The sequence below is a fragment of the Rhineura floridana genome, chromosome 3, assembly GCF_030035675.1.
Source record: "Rhineura floridana isolate rRhiFlo1 chromosome 3, rRhiFlo1.hap2, whole genome shotgun sequence".
Classification (NCBI taxonomy): Eukaryota; Metazoa; Chordata; class Lepidosauria; order Squamata; family Rhineuridae; genus Rhineura; species Rhineura floridana.
Window position 1 is genome coordinate 22,606,744 of NC_084482.1, and position 19,137 is coordinate 22,625,880.

Consider the following 19,137-nt stretch of genomic DNA (forward strand, 5'->3'; position numbering starts at 1 on the left):
GTTTGTACCAAATGTCAGCTTTTCTGTCTCTTGTGGAAGCACCCTTACAAGTCTGATATACTCCTTTGAAAGAATAAACGTCTTCATGTAAATGGTACATCGGAATGCACCGACACACTCAAACAAATGCATTCAAAATGTGGATGGATTTAAGAATAGTTAATAATGGTTTCATTGTTGAGGGCTAGCTGACCACATGTAGTTCCTAAAATTCTATGTAACCTGACTGATAGTGAGATCATAAACATGTCTACTCAGAAATAAGTCACACTGAATTCAGTGGAGCTTACTGTCAGGTAAGTGGGCATAGAATTGTATCAGTGCTTTTTTAAAAAGAGCCTGTGATAACAAAGATAACGCAATTATAATAAATCACATATATTGCATTCTTAATATACAAAGCACTCTACCATATTTACTTCATTTGTGACCACAGTCATTCTGGGTGGTCATTTTTTGCCGTTACAGATGGGATGTAGGGGGTGAGAAATCCGGTAAGGCCAGGCCTCTGCTGGGATTGAATCCAAGGTCTTGCAGTATAATGCTTTGACCTCCCGTCTGCTACACTAGAGTGAGTGCCACAGTGTAAACTTTATAGTATAAAGCCAAGGTAGCCAATGTGATGGTCTCCACATGTTGCTGGACTACAATTCCCATCAACCTTGGAAGTTGTAGTTGAACGACACCAAAGGTCGACATTTTCATTTATTTACTTGTTTTGGGAGCACAATGTGCTTTTCCTACCCATTGAATCTTCCTCCTTAAACGCCACTCTGCTTATAAAAAAATATGTTGTCATTTTGCAGAAGATTCCTCTGGGGACGGCGTTAGCACCATTTACAACAGCACAGTACCACCACAGCTTTCTGACTCTACTGATGAATTTACCACCTACTTTGATCAGAAAATACCTATACCCGAAGATGAAAAGGTTAGTGCAGTTGGCCACAGTGCCACCTCTAGTTCAGCACGAATGGAGGTGACTTGAGGTCAGCAATTCCCAAATGCTTCATTGGAACACTACTACTTTGCCACGGATTAATGGCTAATAAGGGGAAATAAACACGCCCAGGAGCCCAAAATAACAACTCAAGAAGAAAATTGCTCACTGTATCCCTGAATTATTGGCTATTTTGACCATGCTTCCTCCCAATCAGCGTCTGCTGTGGTGGGCTGTAATTCTGTATAAGGTATCGTTGGATCCTCCGATTGTTCCTGATGCAGGCATACAAAAAACAGAATTAACCCATTCTTCTATGAGGCTGCCCATTGCATCTCTGCATGAGACACTCCTCTGGGCTTCCTTCCTTCAAATTAAAAGCATTATTAAACCCATGCAGAAACACAGAGATGGATGGTTTGGGGGGAAGGTAATTCTTACACGCTCAAAGTAAACTGCTGCGGCTATAAGGATGAAGAACGTCTCCAGTGTTGAACTTGAAAAGGAATCGTGCTTTTGCTATCATTCTGGAAACTCCAGAAATTTCTGGAGTATATGTTTGATATATAATACAATTTGGAGGTGTTTTCAGTGCGAGATTAGTCTCTCTGCTATTATGGGGTGGGGAACCTTTGGTCTTCCAGAGGTTGCTGAACTATAACTCCCATCAGCCTCTGCAATCATGGCCAATGGACAGGGACAGTGGGAGTAGTAGTTCAGCAGCATCTGGAGGGCCAAAGGTTCTCCACACCTATCCTATTACTTCCCAGGGTGGGGGTGGGGGAACAGTAATTTACCTTGCTAGCCTAGCTGTGGTAATGGTCGAATGGAGAGAAACAATAGTTCTCTGTGGCTAGCAGCTACTGACTTTAACTTTTGAAATGACCAGAGGAGTCACTGTTTGTTTTAAAAGGACATCAGAACAGACATAGTTAGCTGCCTGTGGATTACATGTTCAGCTAATGATCGCAAAGACCTTATAACCAAAGGGTTGGACACTGGAATTCAGAATAAGAGTCTGTGACAAGGAGAAATGTTATCCAAAACTAGAACATTTCTCTGAGCTGAGGATTCTCTTTGTTTTTGACTCTGAAGTTACCTATTTTGCACTAAGAATCTACAGAACAAAACATTTTTCCAAATGATGTCGGTTCCCTTCCCCCCCCCCCAATTACAGTAAGTAGAATTTGTTTTTGTTTTGTTTCTACTGGGAGAACAAAAACATGGAGTGTTCATTTGGTCTGATCAAGCATCTAGCTAGAGTTCAACCTTAAGGTTTTTTTTTTTAGAGAAAGATTAGAATTGCTGCTGCTGTTGTTGTTTGGTTTATAACCCGCCCTTCCTCCCAGCAGGAGCCCAGGGCGGCAAACAAAACCACTAAAAACATTAAAACGTCATAAAAACAAACTTTAAAAAACATTAAAACAAAACATCTTCAAAAACGTTACTTTAAAAAAGCTATCAAAACATCTTCTAAGATTAAAAACATTTTTAAAAAGAAAGTTTAAGAACATATTAAAAAGCAGTTCCAACACAGATGCAGATTGGGACAAGGTCTCAATTTAAAAGACTTGTTGAAAGAGGAAAGATAACAGAGATGGTGCCTGTCTAATATTTATTGTTTCGTCAGATGAGATAGTGAGACAGGGTTACACTTCTAGCAGACAAATGTAAGCAGACAAGCTACCTTTTATTTAGATCAGGGCTGGGAAGCTGTGGCCCTCCAGAGGCTGCTGGACTGCAACACCCGTCATCCTTGACTATTAGCCATACTGGCTGAGACTGATGGGAGTTGTAGTTCAACAGTGTCTAGAGGGCCACAGATTTGGCACCACAGATTTAGAGATTCAGAACTGTGATTTTTCAAACTTTCTACCTTCTATGGATGCTTTTCCCCCATCAACTTATTGGCTGATGATGCCCTGTGGCATCTGCCATGGAACCTCTGCACACTGCATTGGATTCTAAGGTATGTTCCAAGGCAGGGTTAGGCAGACTTCGGGCTTATGGGATCTCTTTTTTAGTAGAACCCAGAGCCAGACGCAAAATAGTGTCTCAGGCAAGCAGATATACACTAGCAATTAAGGAACAGGGTGCCTCTGACTACATGCTCAGCTGTGGAATTTGTGATTGCTACCAGAAGCAAGTCCACAAATCCTTTCATGCGGAAATCTGCTTCTGGTTTTCCCCCAGGCATTCACTCTTAGTAGCCTAATTGGGTAAGGAGTAGGGGGTTGTGGGGAGCTTTTTACTTGTTGCTGCTGTTAGACATTTGGGAGTTGGCAAGCCTTGTTGAGCTGCTGGAAATTGCCCAGTGATCTGTCTGAGAATCCCAGTCTAGCTTCTTCCCACCCATATCCTAGGGTACACACAATGCATGCAGGCTACTGGCTGGGCTTATTGGGCTTTATGGTCACCCCACGTCAGTTTATTCATAGACTGATCCTAACGTTTCCTTGCAATGTGAAGTTGGTAGTTTGGGGGCAAGCTATCTTTCAGAGGAGCTTGCCTGCCATCACCGTTCTTCCTCTTCAGCAGCTCCTGTTAAACTTTTAAGGCACCTTGTGGTTTCCCAGGGAGTTTGAAAGACTCTAATCAAGTTATTGTTAAGATAAACTAATCTGACATCACTGTGCCATATGTATTGTATACTTTGTGTAATGCAGTACTCTTGGGTGGGCTTGCTCCTTTCTCCTTGTGGCTCTTGGAATGAAACTGTCAGCTGAAAAGAGCAACAATATAGCAGCTTTCTGTGTGAATTAATCCTTCACATTAATTGTCATGCAAAACACTCTGTCCCTTCTGTGAAAAACAGAGATTTAATCTGTCTCTTAAACCTTGTTTTTTAAAGCATCCATGGTTCAGTTTTCGAAAACTCTGGGCTTTCACTGGGCCAGGTTTTCTCATGAGTATTGCCTACCTGGATCCAGGCAACATAGAGTCGGATCTGCAATCTGGTGCTATTGCAGGCTTTAAGGTAAGTAGCCTCTCGATGAAATCTTTGATCCTGAGAATCTAAAGCCCTTTCCATACAGTTTGAGAGCCATGCACAAAACAGGATTAATTCTAGCCAGCAAATGCTTACCATAAACTGTATTTTAACATGTTTGATGATGGGACTCCACAAACTTAGTTGTGGCAACTTGCCTGGACTTTTAGAGTCTTCCTGACATTTCTCTGTTGTCATATTTCCCATCTGAGAAACACTGAGAATTAATTGCCATGGGACCAGCCCGATCTGACAAGAGTGCTCTTTCTTCCCAACTCACCCAGATGTTGGTGTTTCCCCCTTACCATATATAGGCCAAGAGATAGGAGAAACTGCATCTCATTCAGCCCTTTAAATCAGGGGTTTGATTGCTGCCACTGTTGCCTTGTTTATTTCTCTGTCACAATGGTATCCAGAAGATCTACTGATACTATATTTAATTATTTCTAACGTTTATATCCCACCTTTCCTCCAAGGAGCTCAAGGTGGCGTACATGGTCCTTCCCACCCCATTTTATCCTCACAACAACCTTGTGAGGTAGGTTAGGGTAAGAGACAGTGACTAGCCCAAGGTCACCCTGTGAGTTTCATGGCTGAGTAGGGATTTGAACCTTGGTTTCCCAGGTTATAGTCCAACACCCTAACCTTTACACCACATTGGTTACCATTGGCTCCCCAGTAGGTGATGAAGCCAGCTGTTCTGAATAATCTTAAACCTTAAAGCATATTCACTTTTGAATGTGAAATAGGGAGACCACTGAATTGCTTGGGCAGAAAACAAAAACCATCTCTAGCGTGTTTGCTTTACTACTTTTCCTCCCAAGTAAAATAGGCTTACGCTTGATTGCTTACATTACCAGATAAGGTATATGCAAGTTCCCTTGTTCATAAAGGAACTCAGTTGAAATCTAGTCTTATATTGTATCTGAAGACGAGTTTGTTGTGCAGGCTTAAACCAACAGTCCTGCCACTGCTGCCCACCAGGGCACTTGGGACTTGTAGTTCTTCTGAATAGGTGGGTAAGGATCTCTATTGGAAACTTCTCTACAGTTCCCAGAGTTCTTGGATGGAGGCATGCCAGTCGATGTTTTACGTAGCCTGGATGTATCTGGAATATTCTGCTTCAGCAGTCAATTCTTGATTAAACACGTGCATTGGACAGCTGTATTCTCTTTCTGGTTGTGAGAGAGACTTTAACCTGGAGCTGGACTGAATTCCACTAGAAATGCAGATGCCCTTTAGGCTTGCTGGCTGGCTCCCAGAGTTCTCATATCTTGGCTGCTTTTGACCTTGCTACCCTTTTGTGTCTTTCAGCTGCTCTGGGTTCTTTTGCTAGCCACTGTCATCGGCCTGCTCTTGCAGCGCCTGGCAGCAAGGCTAGGGGTAGTTACAGGACTTCATCTGGCGGAAGTATGCCACCGGCAATATCCCAAGGTGGGTGACTTGAGCGGTACAGCTATTCATTTGGAAACTTGTCTTGAGCTTTAAATGCTTGTTGTGAGCAGAGGGATGTGCCTTGTTGTGGGATCAGATTTCCCAGCGTGATAAACTCCCCACACAGGATCAGGATACAGGTGATAACTGGTAATTAGGAGATGAGCGGAAAGAAGATTCAATAGGCCAGGAGGTTGGGGCCAGGAGATGAGGTAAGTTCAGAGAGACTCGCTAAGGTGCCAGGCAGTCCACAAAGTCTGTGCCAGAGCCAGTAGCCAAAGAGGCACTTCAGTGTAAGGGAACTGCAGGTGGCAGAAGCAGATCCAGAAAGGCAGGTGGGTTGTGCCAAAGAGCAACATGCACTGGAATTAATGAGGCCTTGAAGTGAAGTTGGAGGAATACACCAGTCCCCAGATTTTGTGGCTGTTGCAGTTCTTCCGTAGATAAAGAAAGCACTGGCTTCACAGCCAGGGGAACCTGAGTTGGATGAATCTTAAGTGCGCACTTTGGTTGTGTAATATCATCACTCCCACCACCACCATCTGGAAGAGAGTTTGTTGATTGTGCAGACTCTCCTGTACAGCTCTTATTTGGAACCAGCACCTGTTGCTTTTTTTTTTTTTTGAGTGAATGCTTGAATGTCCTCTGAACATGTGCCGAGAGCACTTCTGTCACCCCTGAGTAATTGCACACATCTGGAATTACGGAGCAGGGTCTGTGATTTCCAGACAGGCTTCCAACCTAGCCCCTTCCTTCCCCCTCTCTTCTGTTACGCTCATGCAGCATTTGCTTGACGTTGTATCTCTGCAATCACTTTAATTACTGGTCTTTGAAGAAACCAGTCTGGTAAAAGGTTGGATTTAAAGAAGCGCATAAGAATATTTTGTTCACTATGGAATTCTTTCTGGGCTTGTTTTGGCAAGACGCAGTCGCCTAGGGATATGGATCTCTGCTATGAAACAATCTTTTTTTCCAGCAGCATTAACTAATCCTGATACTGGGGGGAAATGTCTCTGGGTGGTCGTGTGTGTTTATAACTGTCTTTGGAATAAATGTCCTCCTTGGCACATCTGCTGCTGTCTTCCTCTCTCCTGGGGTTGTGTTAAAACATTCTTAGTAAGTGGGAAGTTTAGTTTCAAGTTGAGTCCCGGATCAAGGTAGGCTAGCTCCAAGTCACTATTTTTCTTTAACTGAACAAGGGAGGAGCTGTGTTCTAAGATTTGTTGGGACTCTAGGATAGTGTGGAAACAGCTCTAGCACAGCTTCTTCCTGCACTGTGAAGGTCACGTCAGACCCCCTGAGCCACATTGGAGAGGCCAATTTCTGGGAGGGCCGATACTCCCAGTATGAGGAGAAGCTACAAATGTGGGCTTCTCATGTTTTTCCCCTTGGTAGCAGCATAGGAAGATAATGCAAAGAAGAGCCTGAAATTACTTTTGCAAGCTAAAATGCTGGGGTAAAGCATTTCCATTCACAGTTGTTCATGGCTTCCTGCTAAAGGGCAAAGGCTTTCTTCAGAAAACGCCTTGAACAGAGGCTCTCAAGTGGAGAATATTTTACTTAAAAGGGTGTGTCTTCAAGCTGATTTTGTTCCTGCTTCATGTTTCCCTTTCAGCTAAAAGTTGGCTTAACAAATCTTGTTGGTGTCTGTTGGTTCGTGATTTGCCAGATTCCAGATGGCATAATCCATGTAGGCAGTTGCTGGTCAGCAGATACTGAATCCCTCATCAAAAGTGTTTGATTTTTAAAAATAGACAGCAGCGACTCTTCTTTTTATGACTCAATGCCTGTGGCAACTGGCTTCCCCCCCCCCCCGCCCGCTTAAATCTGCTTCTGTCACTTTATCTGGTTTCATCAACTGGAATTAGAGCCTAATACAATAGGGCTACACTCATGCAGCAGGTTCCGTTCTGGGCCCCCACTGAAAAGTGAAAACCACCAGAAAGTGGGGCCCTACTCAGCTGTAGCGCGGGAACTCCCCACCCTACAGCTGATCGCGCTTTCCCCTACACTGAACTTTCCTCCCTCAAAGATTCCCTTGATACATTGTTCTTTTATTGATTTTACTCACAGCACAGCAGTACAGGTTTCTGTCTCTCTTTCTCTCTGCCACTCCCCCCCCAATAATCCAAGCTCCAAGCAGAAGGAGCAAGCCAAGTGTCATCCATGTTAAGGACTCGGGCCTTGCCAAGGAGGGGGTGGAGGGCACTGAAAGCTGCTTTTCTCCTTTCCAAAAGGAAAACAGATACTCTCTACTAACTTGCAAACTAACCAGGCTTAGTCACAGCGGATGAGGAGGCGACAAAGCCACTTTCCTTTATCAATATTTTCTTCCCAAATTTTGATATTTCTTTCATTTATTGATATTTTGAAAGAAAATATTGACATTAATATCAGTATTTTGGGGGAGGAAAAAATCGGACTGGTAAAAGCAGTGGATAGCGGACAAAGAACGAACTTGAATTGATACTGCCTATTAGGTCGACGGAATGCTTTTGAAGTGGGACTGGCCAACAAATCCCATCCCTCCCTCTGGCCCGTGGGCTTAATTAGTTTGGACCACAAGGCTGTTTTTGGCAGGGCATGCCTCACTCACCTGATGTCATCTGACATCAAGCACAGGATAGGTAAAGCAGTGGCTGCAAAGGAACAATTAGGAGCCTAAGAGTGTGCTGTTTATGTTTGGCACTGAATGCAGGCTGTGCTGCTGTTGGCCTTTGTTGCCTCTACTGGGGAGCTGCTGATTGGAGGAGGGAGAGAGCTATTTAGAACCGTAACAGTTTTACAGCTTGATAATGTTGGGGCCTAATATTACCCCTACAATGTGAATAAATATGTGTCGCTGCTCCTGTGTCCTTTAGTAGCATGTGTAGAAAACATTGTGCTGGTCTGGTGTTGCTATGCAGAAGGGAAATGGAGACACGGATGGTATCCTTTTCCAGTCTGTCAGGTAACTGTGGACGAAGCTTTCTGTCTTGCACCTCTGTTACTTAAGGTAATTTGATAAATTGGAAAGGGGGAAATTTTTATTTAGTAAATTTATGTCCCACCTTCCTTCCATTTTGGGATCTGAGGTGGCATGCATGTGATTTCCAGGCAGTCTCCCATCCAGGCACTGACCAGATCCAGGCCTTCTTAGTTTCAGCAAGGTGACAGCCTCATGCACCCTCAGACCATCCCCTGGGACCCGTTGAGATTGATGGAGAAAAAGCAGTGTGTTTGGGGAAGAAAGGGATAAAGTTCAGTGAGGAAGAAAGTTATTCTTTGCTCTAATGCTACTATATTGCTACTCTGTTAAGGAAATACTGTTGTTTGTGTGCCATTAGAATATCTTGCAGTAAGAAAATTGTTCATTTTAACAAAATCATAAAACTTTTGCATGTAATGCAAGTTGCTGTTTTAAGTATAGAATGTTCTGAATGCTGATTGTGTGTGTTCATGCTTGGATCCACACTCTCCCCCATTGTCTGTTAGCTTCTAGATTAGTGATTCTGTTTTTGTGTATTAAACAAAATCCTATTTGACACCATGCTTGTGCCTTAGGTCCCTCGGATTATCTTGTGGCTGATGGTAGAGCTGGCCATCATTGGCTCAGATATGCAAGAAGTCATTGGCTCAGCAATTGCCATTCATCTCTTGTCTGCTGGGATGTAAGTTGCCTTTTTGTCTTCTGGGTAGGTTGTGGCTTAAGCATCATCTTAGCATTTCCGGAATATTGTCACCAGCTTGTATTGACAACAAGAAAATAAGTTGCTTTCTAGTAACACCTTGCTCCTGTGCATAAACTGGCACTTCTGAGGGCTGGGCCATATGTTAAGAAATATCATTGTGATATAGCCCTCCCAGAACTGTGAAAACTTCAGAATGCAAATGGGAAGTTCACATATTTGGATGCACCTCCTAGAACGAGAGAAAGAAACCCCCTGCATGTGGAAATCTAGTTCCATCAGAGAGAAACCCAGGCTACAACCATTCATCCTGACTTGCTGATTTTCCATATTCAGGTATGTGCACATGCTCTGGAGTGTGTCATCTTGTTCTTGGACCTTGGAGAACATTCAAGCATAGGATTCCACACATGCATTCTTGAAGTGATTCAGCCCTAGGACAGCCATGTCTACGTGACATTTCTACTAAACATGTATAATTCAGCTCACTGATTGCTGCAGGGAGGAAGCTCTGCCAATAATCTTTAGATATTTTTCAAAACCAAGACGTTTATTCCATAAAGTTGCTCCTGTATTCCAGGTGTGGGGAACCTGCAACGGTACCTCCCATCAGCCCTGACCATTGGCTATCCTGGCTGGGTCTGATAGGAACTAGAATCCCTCCCTTGTGGCCAGAATAGACCTAGCCCACCTCAGATATTGGAGGAGAATATATCAAATGGACGACAATTCCCTCACCAAACTTTGCTGGTCCGAACAGCTGTCGAAGGGGGGGTGGGCCCATACCAACCAGGCACTGCTGGAGCAATATAACCTCCCCACAGGTGAACCTTAGCCCCCAAGCCCTTAGGAATTGGGTATTCAATCATGCAGTGAGGAAAGACCGGGTAGACATTTTAATAGCCCCCTTCTCTATTTGGAACTCAAACTCAATCATGCTAGATCATCGTATTTTGAGATACTCACCCATCCCTCTCTTCGTAAAGCTTTCCTGGAACTTAGGTACCAATTAATGCCCTCGGCCTGCCTGGAAGGGAGGTATAAGGGAATCCATATCGAGGAACAGAAATGTATTTTTGGGTGTAATATTGTGGAGGACATTATCCATTACCTGTTATATTGCCCACAGTACGCCAACCCCAGACAGAAATTTTTGGCCCAATTCATCCATTCTCCTTTAGTTAAATGCCCTAAGGAGCTAGTAGTAGAGCTTCTAAATGATAACTTTAAACACGTGACTATTGCCGTAGCCCACTTTGCCTTGGCAGCTAAAAAGTTACGTGTGATTTATATTCAAAATCAGAAACCCTGAAATTTTAAAATGTTTGATTTCTACTCACCAGGCTCAACATGGGTCTTATGGTGGCTGACTTTATTTTATTTTATCGCATTTTGTGGTATTTGTTGTATTTGTGGTATTTGTGATGTATGTTGTATTTGCAATGGCCTTTGGCTAAATGCAAGATAAATAGATAGATAGATAGATAGAATCCAACAACATCAGGAGAGCTGCAGGTTCCTCATCCCTGCTGTAAACCCTTGTCCTCCCCCTTCACCACTGCCTTGGCCTTCTAGTTTTATTTTACACATTTAGTAAATATATACACTGCAGATATGGGCCGTTAAAAATGAAGTCTGCTCAGTTTTTTGGCGAAGCTTTTGGAAAAACAAACAAGTCTTTATTTTCCAACAGTAACGGAGCAAAGCTGTAGTCTGGCAAGCCTCCCTATGCAACAGAATTGCGCAGCAAGGCCAGGAATCCCCAGGCAACTGAATTCATTTCCCTAGGCAGGGATTTGCATCATCAAACAGAGCCCTGGTTGGCTGGAAAACATAGTTCTGCATAATCCAGCAGGGTACATAAGAAGTATATTTACACAATAATGTCTGTTATGGAGCCATTATGAGTTTCATATTAAACGTTTATATTAATCATTTCTGTTATGATTAGTCTGTATAGGAAAACCTATTAATGAGCTTTGGTCATGTTACAAATGTTTTCCATTAAACCTTTAAAAACAACAACCAAACCTTTCGGCCTTTTCTCTGTATCATTGTTTGAACCCCTTGATGATATTATTTGCCTGTTTTCTGTGCCTTTTTTCTGCTGTAGTTGCCACATCTAAAAAGAAAAAAGGGTCAACAGAACTGTACTATATACTAAAAGGGTTATTATACTGATCTTTGAAAGTTGATCTGAGAGCTATTTTGGCTGAAGAGCAGGGTAAAACTGCTATACACTGAATACAACTGTGCCACTTATTTTGTACAATAGCATTTGGAGGAAGGGCCATAGTTCAGTGGGTAGGCCACATACTCTCCATGCAAAAGGTGCCAGGTTCAATCCCTGGCATCTCTAGGTAAGGCTGGGAAGGATTCCTGCCTGAAACCTGCTAGCCAGTGTAGACAGTACTGATCCAGATGTACCAATGTTCTGGCTCAGCACAAGGTGGCTTTCTGGGTTCCCACAGTGTTATGATGTTTGCCATATTTGTTTCAGTTCCTTTCTGAATATTTCTTACCACTGAATTTCCATGTCATTGTTAAGGATTATTAGGCAAGATTTAATTATCTGAAAAAGTAATGGCTATAGTGGAGAGGAAGACCTGACCCTTGGTTGGAAATAGCACAAGGCATGGTAGTGTCAACCTGTCCCTCTCTCCTTCCCTTCCTGAAAGGGCAGCTAGTTTTCTAAAATGGCTGGAGGGTTCAGACTTTAGCCGGACATAGCCAGTTGTAGCAGGCAGGCCCTCCATTAAATTGCCATTCTCCCGTTTGTTCGTCACTGGAAACATGCAATGTTTCACTCCATAAACTTTCAACAAACTCAGCTTTGTTTCCTTGTGACATTCTCTTATCTCTTTTTTCCCCCTGTAGAATTAAGCTCCCCTGCCTCTCGCCTCTAAATAGGCGACTAGTTTGTCCACCTTTCCACTACTCTTTAAAATGGACTGTGATCTCTGCCCTAAATATAAGTGATGCTTGGCCATACTTTGCTTTTAAGATGATGTACTTAACAGCCTGAAACCCACATACCTGTTTTGTCTTCCTGCAGAATCCCTTTGTGGGGTGGAGTTCTCATCACAATTGCTGACACCTTTGTGTTTCTCTTCCTGGACAAGTACGGTAAGCTGCTTTCTTATATAATCAGTGCTTCTTCTGTCCTAAGTAATCTGAAAAGTGAAGCAAGGGCATTTTCTCAAGTACTGCTGAGAAGGCCCTGTTACTCATTGGGGCATGCTTGCAAAATCCTGGAAGGCTGTGACTTACTATGCAGTGCAGGAAGCTGCTTTTAAAAATAAAGATTTGTACATCAAAGGCCCTATTGAGAGCGAGGGGTAGAGTTTGCATAGTTCTCTGGATTGTGGGTGGAGTGTCCTAAAACACCTTGCAAAACCTGTGCATGCCATTGGTGTGAGATGTTGCATGGGAAATAGCCTCTGATTCAAAACAATCCCTCAACATGTGGCTTTTCTTGTTCCTGTAGCAATTGGCTACCAGGTTTTGGTTACCAATTGCTCTTCCCTGCCTCCCCCTTTGCCACAGAGAACCAGCCTATGTATGTGGCTACCAATGTGCTATCGGGTGGTGGGCCTTGTATCCCTGTGTACACTTTATGTGAAAAGATGGCCCGTTGAGCTTGGTGGGCTTTCCTTCTGAATAAATGTTATGGGATTATTTTTATTATTCATATTTATATTTATGGCCCACCCTTCACCAGTAGGTCCCAGCATGGGTTACAAAATGTAAAATAAAATTTTACTTATTTATTAGATTTATATCCTGCTCTTCCTCCCAGTAGGAGCCCAGGGTGGCAAACAAAAGCACTAAAAACACTCTAAAACATTATAAAAACAGACCTTAAAATATATTAAAACAAAACATCCTTAAAAACGTTTTTTAAATGTTTTAAAAATATCTTTTTTAAAAAAGCTTTAAAAACACATTGAAAAGCAATACCAACACAGACGCAAAATATTAAAACAGAATTCAAACACATTTCAATCACAAGAATAGGGTGGGGTCTGAAAACATACATCTCAGGAGCCAAAGGCCAGGGTAAAGAGGTATGTCTTTAGCATTCGATGAAAACTGTAGAGCGAAGGTGCCAGACATACCTCTGTAGGGAGGGAATTCCATAACTTGGGGCTGCCACAGAGAAAGTCGTCTCCTGGGACACCATCCTCCGAACGTCTGAGGGTGGCAGAACTACTAAGAAGGCCTGCTCTTTTGATCTTAACACCTGAGAGGGTCTGTGGGGAAGGAGGCCACTTCTGAGGTATTTGGGGCCTAAGTCGTTTAGGGCTTTAAACACTAACGTGAGCATCTTAAATTGGGCTCGGAAATGAACTGGCAACCAATTCAACTGTTTTAGAACAGGAGTTGTGAGTTCTAAAAGGAACCCCAGCCAGTAATCTGGCCACTGCATTTTGGACTAGTTGAAGTTTTCAAGTTGTCTTCCACATAGAGCGTGTTGCTATAATCCAATCCTGAAGTTACAAGGGCTGGATTAGGCTGGAAAGGGCTTTCCACATTGCCTTATGTGCGATAAATGTGCATCTGTTACTCAGAATTATGGGATCTTGTCTGTCTAAGAGAGCTGTTTTTTACTTTTATTTATCTGAAGCCATGATATTTTTACTACTACTCTTCCTCCCATGCCCAGCCAAGCCAATATATGTGTTGTGATAAAAAGTTCTGCACTTGGCAAGTGAAAAATCACAGGTCTTTGGCATCACTAGCAATGAATGATGCAGCTCTTCCTACCTTCTTTCCCACCCCATCCCTACCCAATTGCCTGTATCATTTTGAGAACTTTTCTCAGAAGTCTTGAGTTTTGAAATATTTGGCAGGAGGGGGTTGTTCTGGTCTCCATGCTAAAACTGGAGTTTATTTCTGCTACATTCCTGAATCGCCGGAGTGTACATGCAGTCGTTTAGAAATTAAGTCTCAGCATAGCTCTCCTCTTCTTCCCGCAGTACCAGACCACTTTCTGAACCGTTTTGCGTATTTGCAGTTTAGTTTGGTGAAGGCTGTGCACTCCCTCTCTCCAGCATTAGAGTAGCTGTTCACACGTCTGTGTGTGTTTCAGCAGTGAACCACTCTGTCCATAAATTAAGGCTGATTTTACATTCTAGTGAAAGAGTTCAATGGGATGTAGGTGCCCTGGGTGCTGGATCAGGACTCAGAGTATATTTGGACTGCTGATCAAGCCTCTTATTTCCTTGTGTACATTTTACCTAGAAAAAAGTCCCATTGAGCGTGGTGGATTTTCAGAACATTGTTTGACATTATGTCCATTGTGATGACATGAAGAATTTAGGAAATGATTTTACTTTTTTGAATGTATGCTAGCACTCCTGTATCCCAAAGTTGCTTAATGATGCATGTGTGTCTCTTTCAGGCCTGAGGAAATTGGAAGCATTTTTTGGCTTCCTGATTACCATTATGGCCGTTACATTTGGATATGAGGTAACACTGCTCTTTAATATCTTGGGATGTTTACCTTAGAAATTAAAAAGTGACTGCTTTTTCTTTTTTAATATTCTGTAGGATTTTCTATTTTTAATGTAATAAACCATCTTGTAGTGTAGGAAATGCCTTTGCCTGAGAACGTGCATTACTAGAGAAAGTTAGCTTGGACCTTTATAGTATGATATTAGCGTCTACCATGTTCATTCTAGAAGGTATGTTCCTGGCTGCCACAGGAAATTTTTCCTCTCCGTTTAGAGGCTGTTTTAGAACACTCACAGTTCAACATTCTGTCCTGCTCTGAGCTACAGTTCAGACTTCTGGTCATGTCCTTTACTATCTTGACAGATGTTGGTTTAAAAAAAAATGGCACTGAGCAATAGGGCACTTGTGTTGTGTAGTTCCTCGGGAGATCCACTTTGTCCTCTACTTAATTTAATGTCTACACCAGGTGTGGGGAACCACTGAACCTCCAGATGTTTCTGAACTACAACTCCCATCATCCGTGGCCTTTGCCTATGCTTGCTGGGGCTGATGGGAGTTGTAGTTGAACCACATCTGGAGGGCCACAGGTTCTCCACACGTGGTCTACATGGAACCACTAGGGGAGGTTACTTGGAGGGAGGCGTTGGTATGCTGATGATGCCCAGTTTTATTTCCACTTGCCATAATTAGTTAAGAGGTGAAAGTTCTGAGTGGGTTCCTGAAATTGGCAATGGGCTGGATGAGGGCCAATAAAACAAAATAAAAGTTTCAGTCCAGATAAAATGAAAGCACTCTGGCTATGTAGTTTAACTGAACATGGGGGTGATACTCACCTTGTTCTGGATGGTGTAATTTCTTTAAGGTTCACAGCTTAGTGGTGGTGATCAGTCCACCCCTTACTTTATTTTATTTTTGTTTTCTCATATTTATCCTGTCTTCCTCTTGATGAAATCATGAGATGGCTAGCAATACAAAATACCATAATCAATAATAAAATATTAAAACATACAAAAAAAACCCAACAGCCTCAATCAATTCAGCAAACATATCAGTTAAATCCCAAAGGCATGCACAAATTCTCCAAAGTAGTATGTATATTACTGCATCCTTCCTCCAAAGATCTCGGGGTAATATGTAGGGTTTTCCTCCCACTTTAATCACATTATAGTCCTGTAATATAGGTTAGGCTGAGTCAGTGATCAGCCTAAGATACCTGAAAGATAGTCTTGCCCCTTATATATCCAATTGATCACTGCGTTCTGCAGGTGAGGGCCTCCTGCAGATACCATTTTATCAGGAGGTCTGTTCCTCACAACACAAGAAGTGGACCGTTAGTGTAGTGGCACCTACCCTTTGGAATTCCCTCCTCTTAATATTAGACAGGCACCATCTCTGTTATCTCTTCAGCGCCTACTGAAGACCTTCCTCTTTCACAAGCCTTTTAAGTGGAGACCTTATCCAGTTTATATCTGTTTTGGAATTGCTTTTAAAGATGTTTATAAAGCTGTGTTTTTGTTTTTAAATTTGTTTAAAAGATGTTTTGCTTTAATGTTTCAAAGTCTTTTGTTTTTAAGAAGTTTTAGAGTGCTTTTAGTGTTTTTGTTTGCTGCCCTGGGTTCTTCCTGGGAGGAAGGGCAGGATATAAAATAAATAAATAAACAAGTTTTATGCAGGAAATTGCTTGCTGAGCAGGGATTTGAGCCCTCATTTCCCTGGCCCAAATCCAACACTCTAATCTCCACATCACAGTAGCTCTCTGTATCAACATTGCCATGTAAGAACAAACTGAGAAGAGAGATTCCCTACTTCGGCCTTCCTCAACTTGCTGCCCTCCAGGTGTTGTTGGACTCCAACTTCCATCAGCCCCATCTAGCATGGCTAATGGTCAGGGTTGATGGGAGTTGTAGTCCAGCATATCTGCAGGACACCAGGTTGGGGAAGGCCACACTACAAGAAAATGGGGAGGGAAAAGTACTTCATGAAGGCATTGCTGTTTCAGTCTACAATGGGATGTCTTTGATTTGCCAAAGCTAAGGCCAGTTGCTATTCCAGCTGTAACTAATTTCTATTCCCTTATGTGTTCTACAGTACGTTAGGGTAAAGCCAGACCAGGGCCAATTACTGAAAGGAATGTTTATGCCATACTGCAAGGACTGTGGTCCCCCTCAGCTAGAGCAAGCTGTCGGGATTGTGGGTGCTGTCATCATGCCTCACAACATGTACTTGCATTCTGCTTTGGTCAAGGTAAGCTTGAGTTTTCCGCATGGGGCCAATTTTCTCATAAGCCTTCTCACTTTCAGATGCCATGGTAAAGTCACACTCATGAACATTCACACACCTTGTTTCTGAAGTGGTACTGGCGCCATGGTTGCTTCAGTCTTCCACGTGTATGTAAACACACACAGAGGCAGGCAGAGAAAATCCTGTGGTATAGTTAAAATGGCTACCTTAGTGTTAATGTTCACCCAGTGCTAAAATAGTGGGGAGTGGGGGGAAGACAACATTTATTCCCGCAGCATCCCTAGTGGCCCTCTCACCACTCGGAAATCGCAAAACGGGTCTACCAATGATGCCTTCAAATTAGCCCTCTATGAAAAACATCAGTCAACACACAGCAACCGCAGAAGAACTGAGATGATGTCAGAAGTGCCAAGCAGGCTGTAGGAAACAGCCCACGGCCTCTCTCATTTTTGTATTTTGATATTTTGAAAGTTGGTTGTAAGCCTCTTTGGGGACAGCTCACTGTGGAAAGGGGGAATATAAATAAACTCAAATCAGTCATGGCAGAGAGCTGTAGCTCAGTGGTCAGGAAGGAAGCAGCAGCTGTGGTTTGTTAACACTAGCTATGGTTACTTGTGACATTTGCACTGTACCAAAGGGATTGTTGCAACCTGTGATAGGTTTTTAAAATCAATTCACTCTGAATTTTTTTTTGAGAACTGTGAATCAGGTTAAACAGCCCTTTTTGGGGATATTGTCTTTTTAACCTTTTATTCTGTTCAGTTTTGGTGTGTTTTCCCTTTATATTCAAGTTCATGTATAAACTATCTTGTGGTCCCATCTTGAACATAATAAGAGCCTGGTTGGATCGCACTAATAGCTCATCTAGTCCAGCTCTGTGTTCTCATAGTGACCAGCCAGATGCCTATGGGAAGCCCACAAGCAGGACCCGAGCACAAGAGTACTCTCCCCACTCATAATCCACAGCAACTGGTATTTGAGGCTTTGCCATCAGAGGGTAGTACGCTGCCATCAAAGCTAGTAGCCACTGGTAACATTCTATTTCATGAATTTGCTAGAACCCATTTTAAAGCCATTCAAGTTGGGCAGCCATTGACTACACCTTGTCATACCCAATTCCATAGATTACTGATACACTGTATTAAGAAGTATTTCCTTTTGCCTGCACTGAATCGTCCAGCTTTATTGGATACCCCAGGTTCAAGTATTATGCAAGAAGAAGAAACGCTTCCATCTTGGATAGATCAAGGTCGAAATTCCTGTAAATGAATTTTTTGTCGTGAAAGGCTGGCACAGTCACGGGGGTGTTACAGCATGTATCTTTGAGACCTTGGGGCCACAATCTAGCCCCTTTAACGTTGACCTTCGAAAGACAAGTGAATATACAGAATTTAGAGAGGTTGCCACCCTTTGCCTGTATGCTAACTCCTTTGGACGTAGCCTTAAATAACCCTTTTCTTGCAAGCGGTACTAATCTTTCATCTTTCCATCCAGTCTCGACAGGTGAATCGGGCCAACAAGAAGGAAGTCAGCGAGGCCAACAAATACTTCTTCATAGAATCCTGCATTGCCCTCTTCATCTCCTTCATTATCAATGTGTTTGTCGTTTCTGTCTTTGCCCAAGCTTTCTATAGCAAGACAAACAACGATGTGGTGAGTTCTCAGTTTTTCTTCCGGTATGCTTTCTTCCATAATTTTAAAGTGTCATTAGAAGGCAACAAGCAGTACTGCAGGGCCCAAGATAGATAAATACGTCAAAACATTTTTACCACACTCCTCAGCCAAAAACCCTTCCTGAGTGGCTTATAAAGATCATTAATAAGACCCTGTCCTCAGGCTTATAGTCTAAAAGAGATGACACAAAAAGAAATGGGATTGGGAAGGAGGAGGAAAAAAGCAAACTTGGGCTTTCCCATACAAAGTGCCTCTGATGAGGAGTAGCTGGGGTCTCAGTTGAGCTGACGGAGTGGCCCTGCTTCCCAGTGCTCCTTCTACCATCCCAGTGGAATCCCCATCTTCATTTAAGAAATAAAATAAATTTCTAATGTCATGCCATACAAACTATAAAAAGTATTTGCAAAAGGGATGTTCCAGGCTGATAATTCTGTCCATTACTTATTTGAGGAGAATGACTTGCGTTTTTTTTCCTTGTCTGATTGCTGCCATAGTGCTGATTTATATTCCAGAGTTGATCTCCTCTTGTCAATACAGCCTTGTAAACTACCAGTTTTGTGAAGGCTCTCCACTACCACTGACTTGTTGTTGCCGCCTTCTCCTCTGGACTTCCTCTCTAGCGCAGAAAGAGCCCTGTAGGACTATGCTGGCTGCATCCTTGATTGTCACAAAAGGCAGCCAACAATGCCCTGGGGTTCCCTTTCCCGCTTAGGGAAGGTGTAGTGCAGCACTAT

The 19,137-nt window shown here is 42.8% G+C and overlaps 1 protein-coding gene across 6 annotated transcripts in view; it reads left to right on the plus strand.

Moving 5' to 3' along the window:
- The window catches only part of SLC11A2 (solute carrier family 11 member 2), a 92,529-nt gene that overhangs the window by 36,751 nt on the left and 36,641 nt on the right, over positions 1 to 19,137 (plus strand). For all 6 annotated transcript variants that reach the window (XM_061614977.1, XM_061614973.1, XM_061614975.1 and 3 more), the window contains 8 exons: positions 807 to 931; positions 3,792 to 3,917; positions 5,244 to 5,363; positions 8,907 to 9,013; positions 12,087 to 12,157; positions 14,436 to 14,503; positions 16,577 to 16,732; positions 18,224 to 18,382. In XM_061614977.1, coding sequence (XP_061470961.1) covers positions 807 to 931; positions 3,792 to 3,917; positions 5,244 to 5,363; positions 8,907 to 9,013; positions 12,087 to 12,157; positions 14,436 to 14,503; positions 16,577 to 16,732; positions 18,224 to 18,382 — 932 coding nt within the window. The remainder of the gene's footprint in view (positions 1 to 806; positions 932 to 3,791; positions 3,918 to 5,243; positions 5,364 to 8,906; positions 9,014 to 12,086; positions 12,158 to 14,435; positions 14,504 to 16,576; positions 16,733 to 18,223; positions 18,383 to 19,137) is intronic.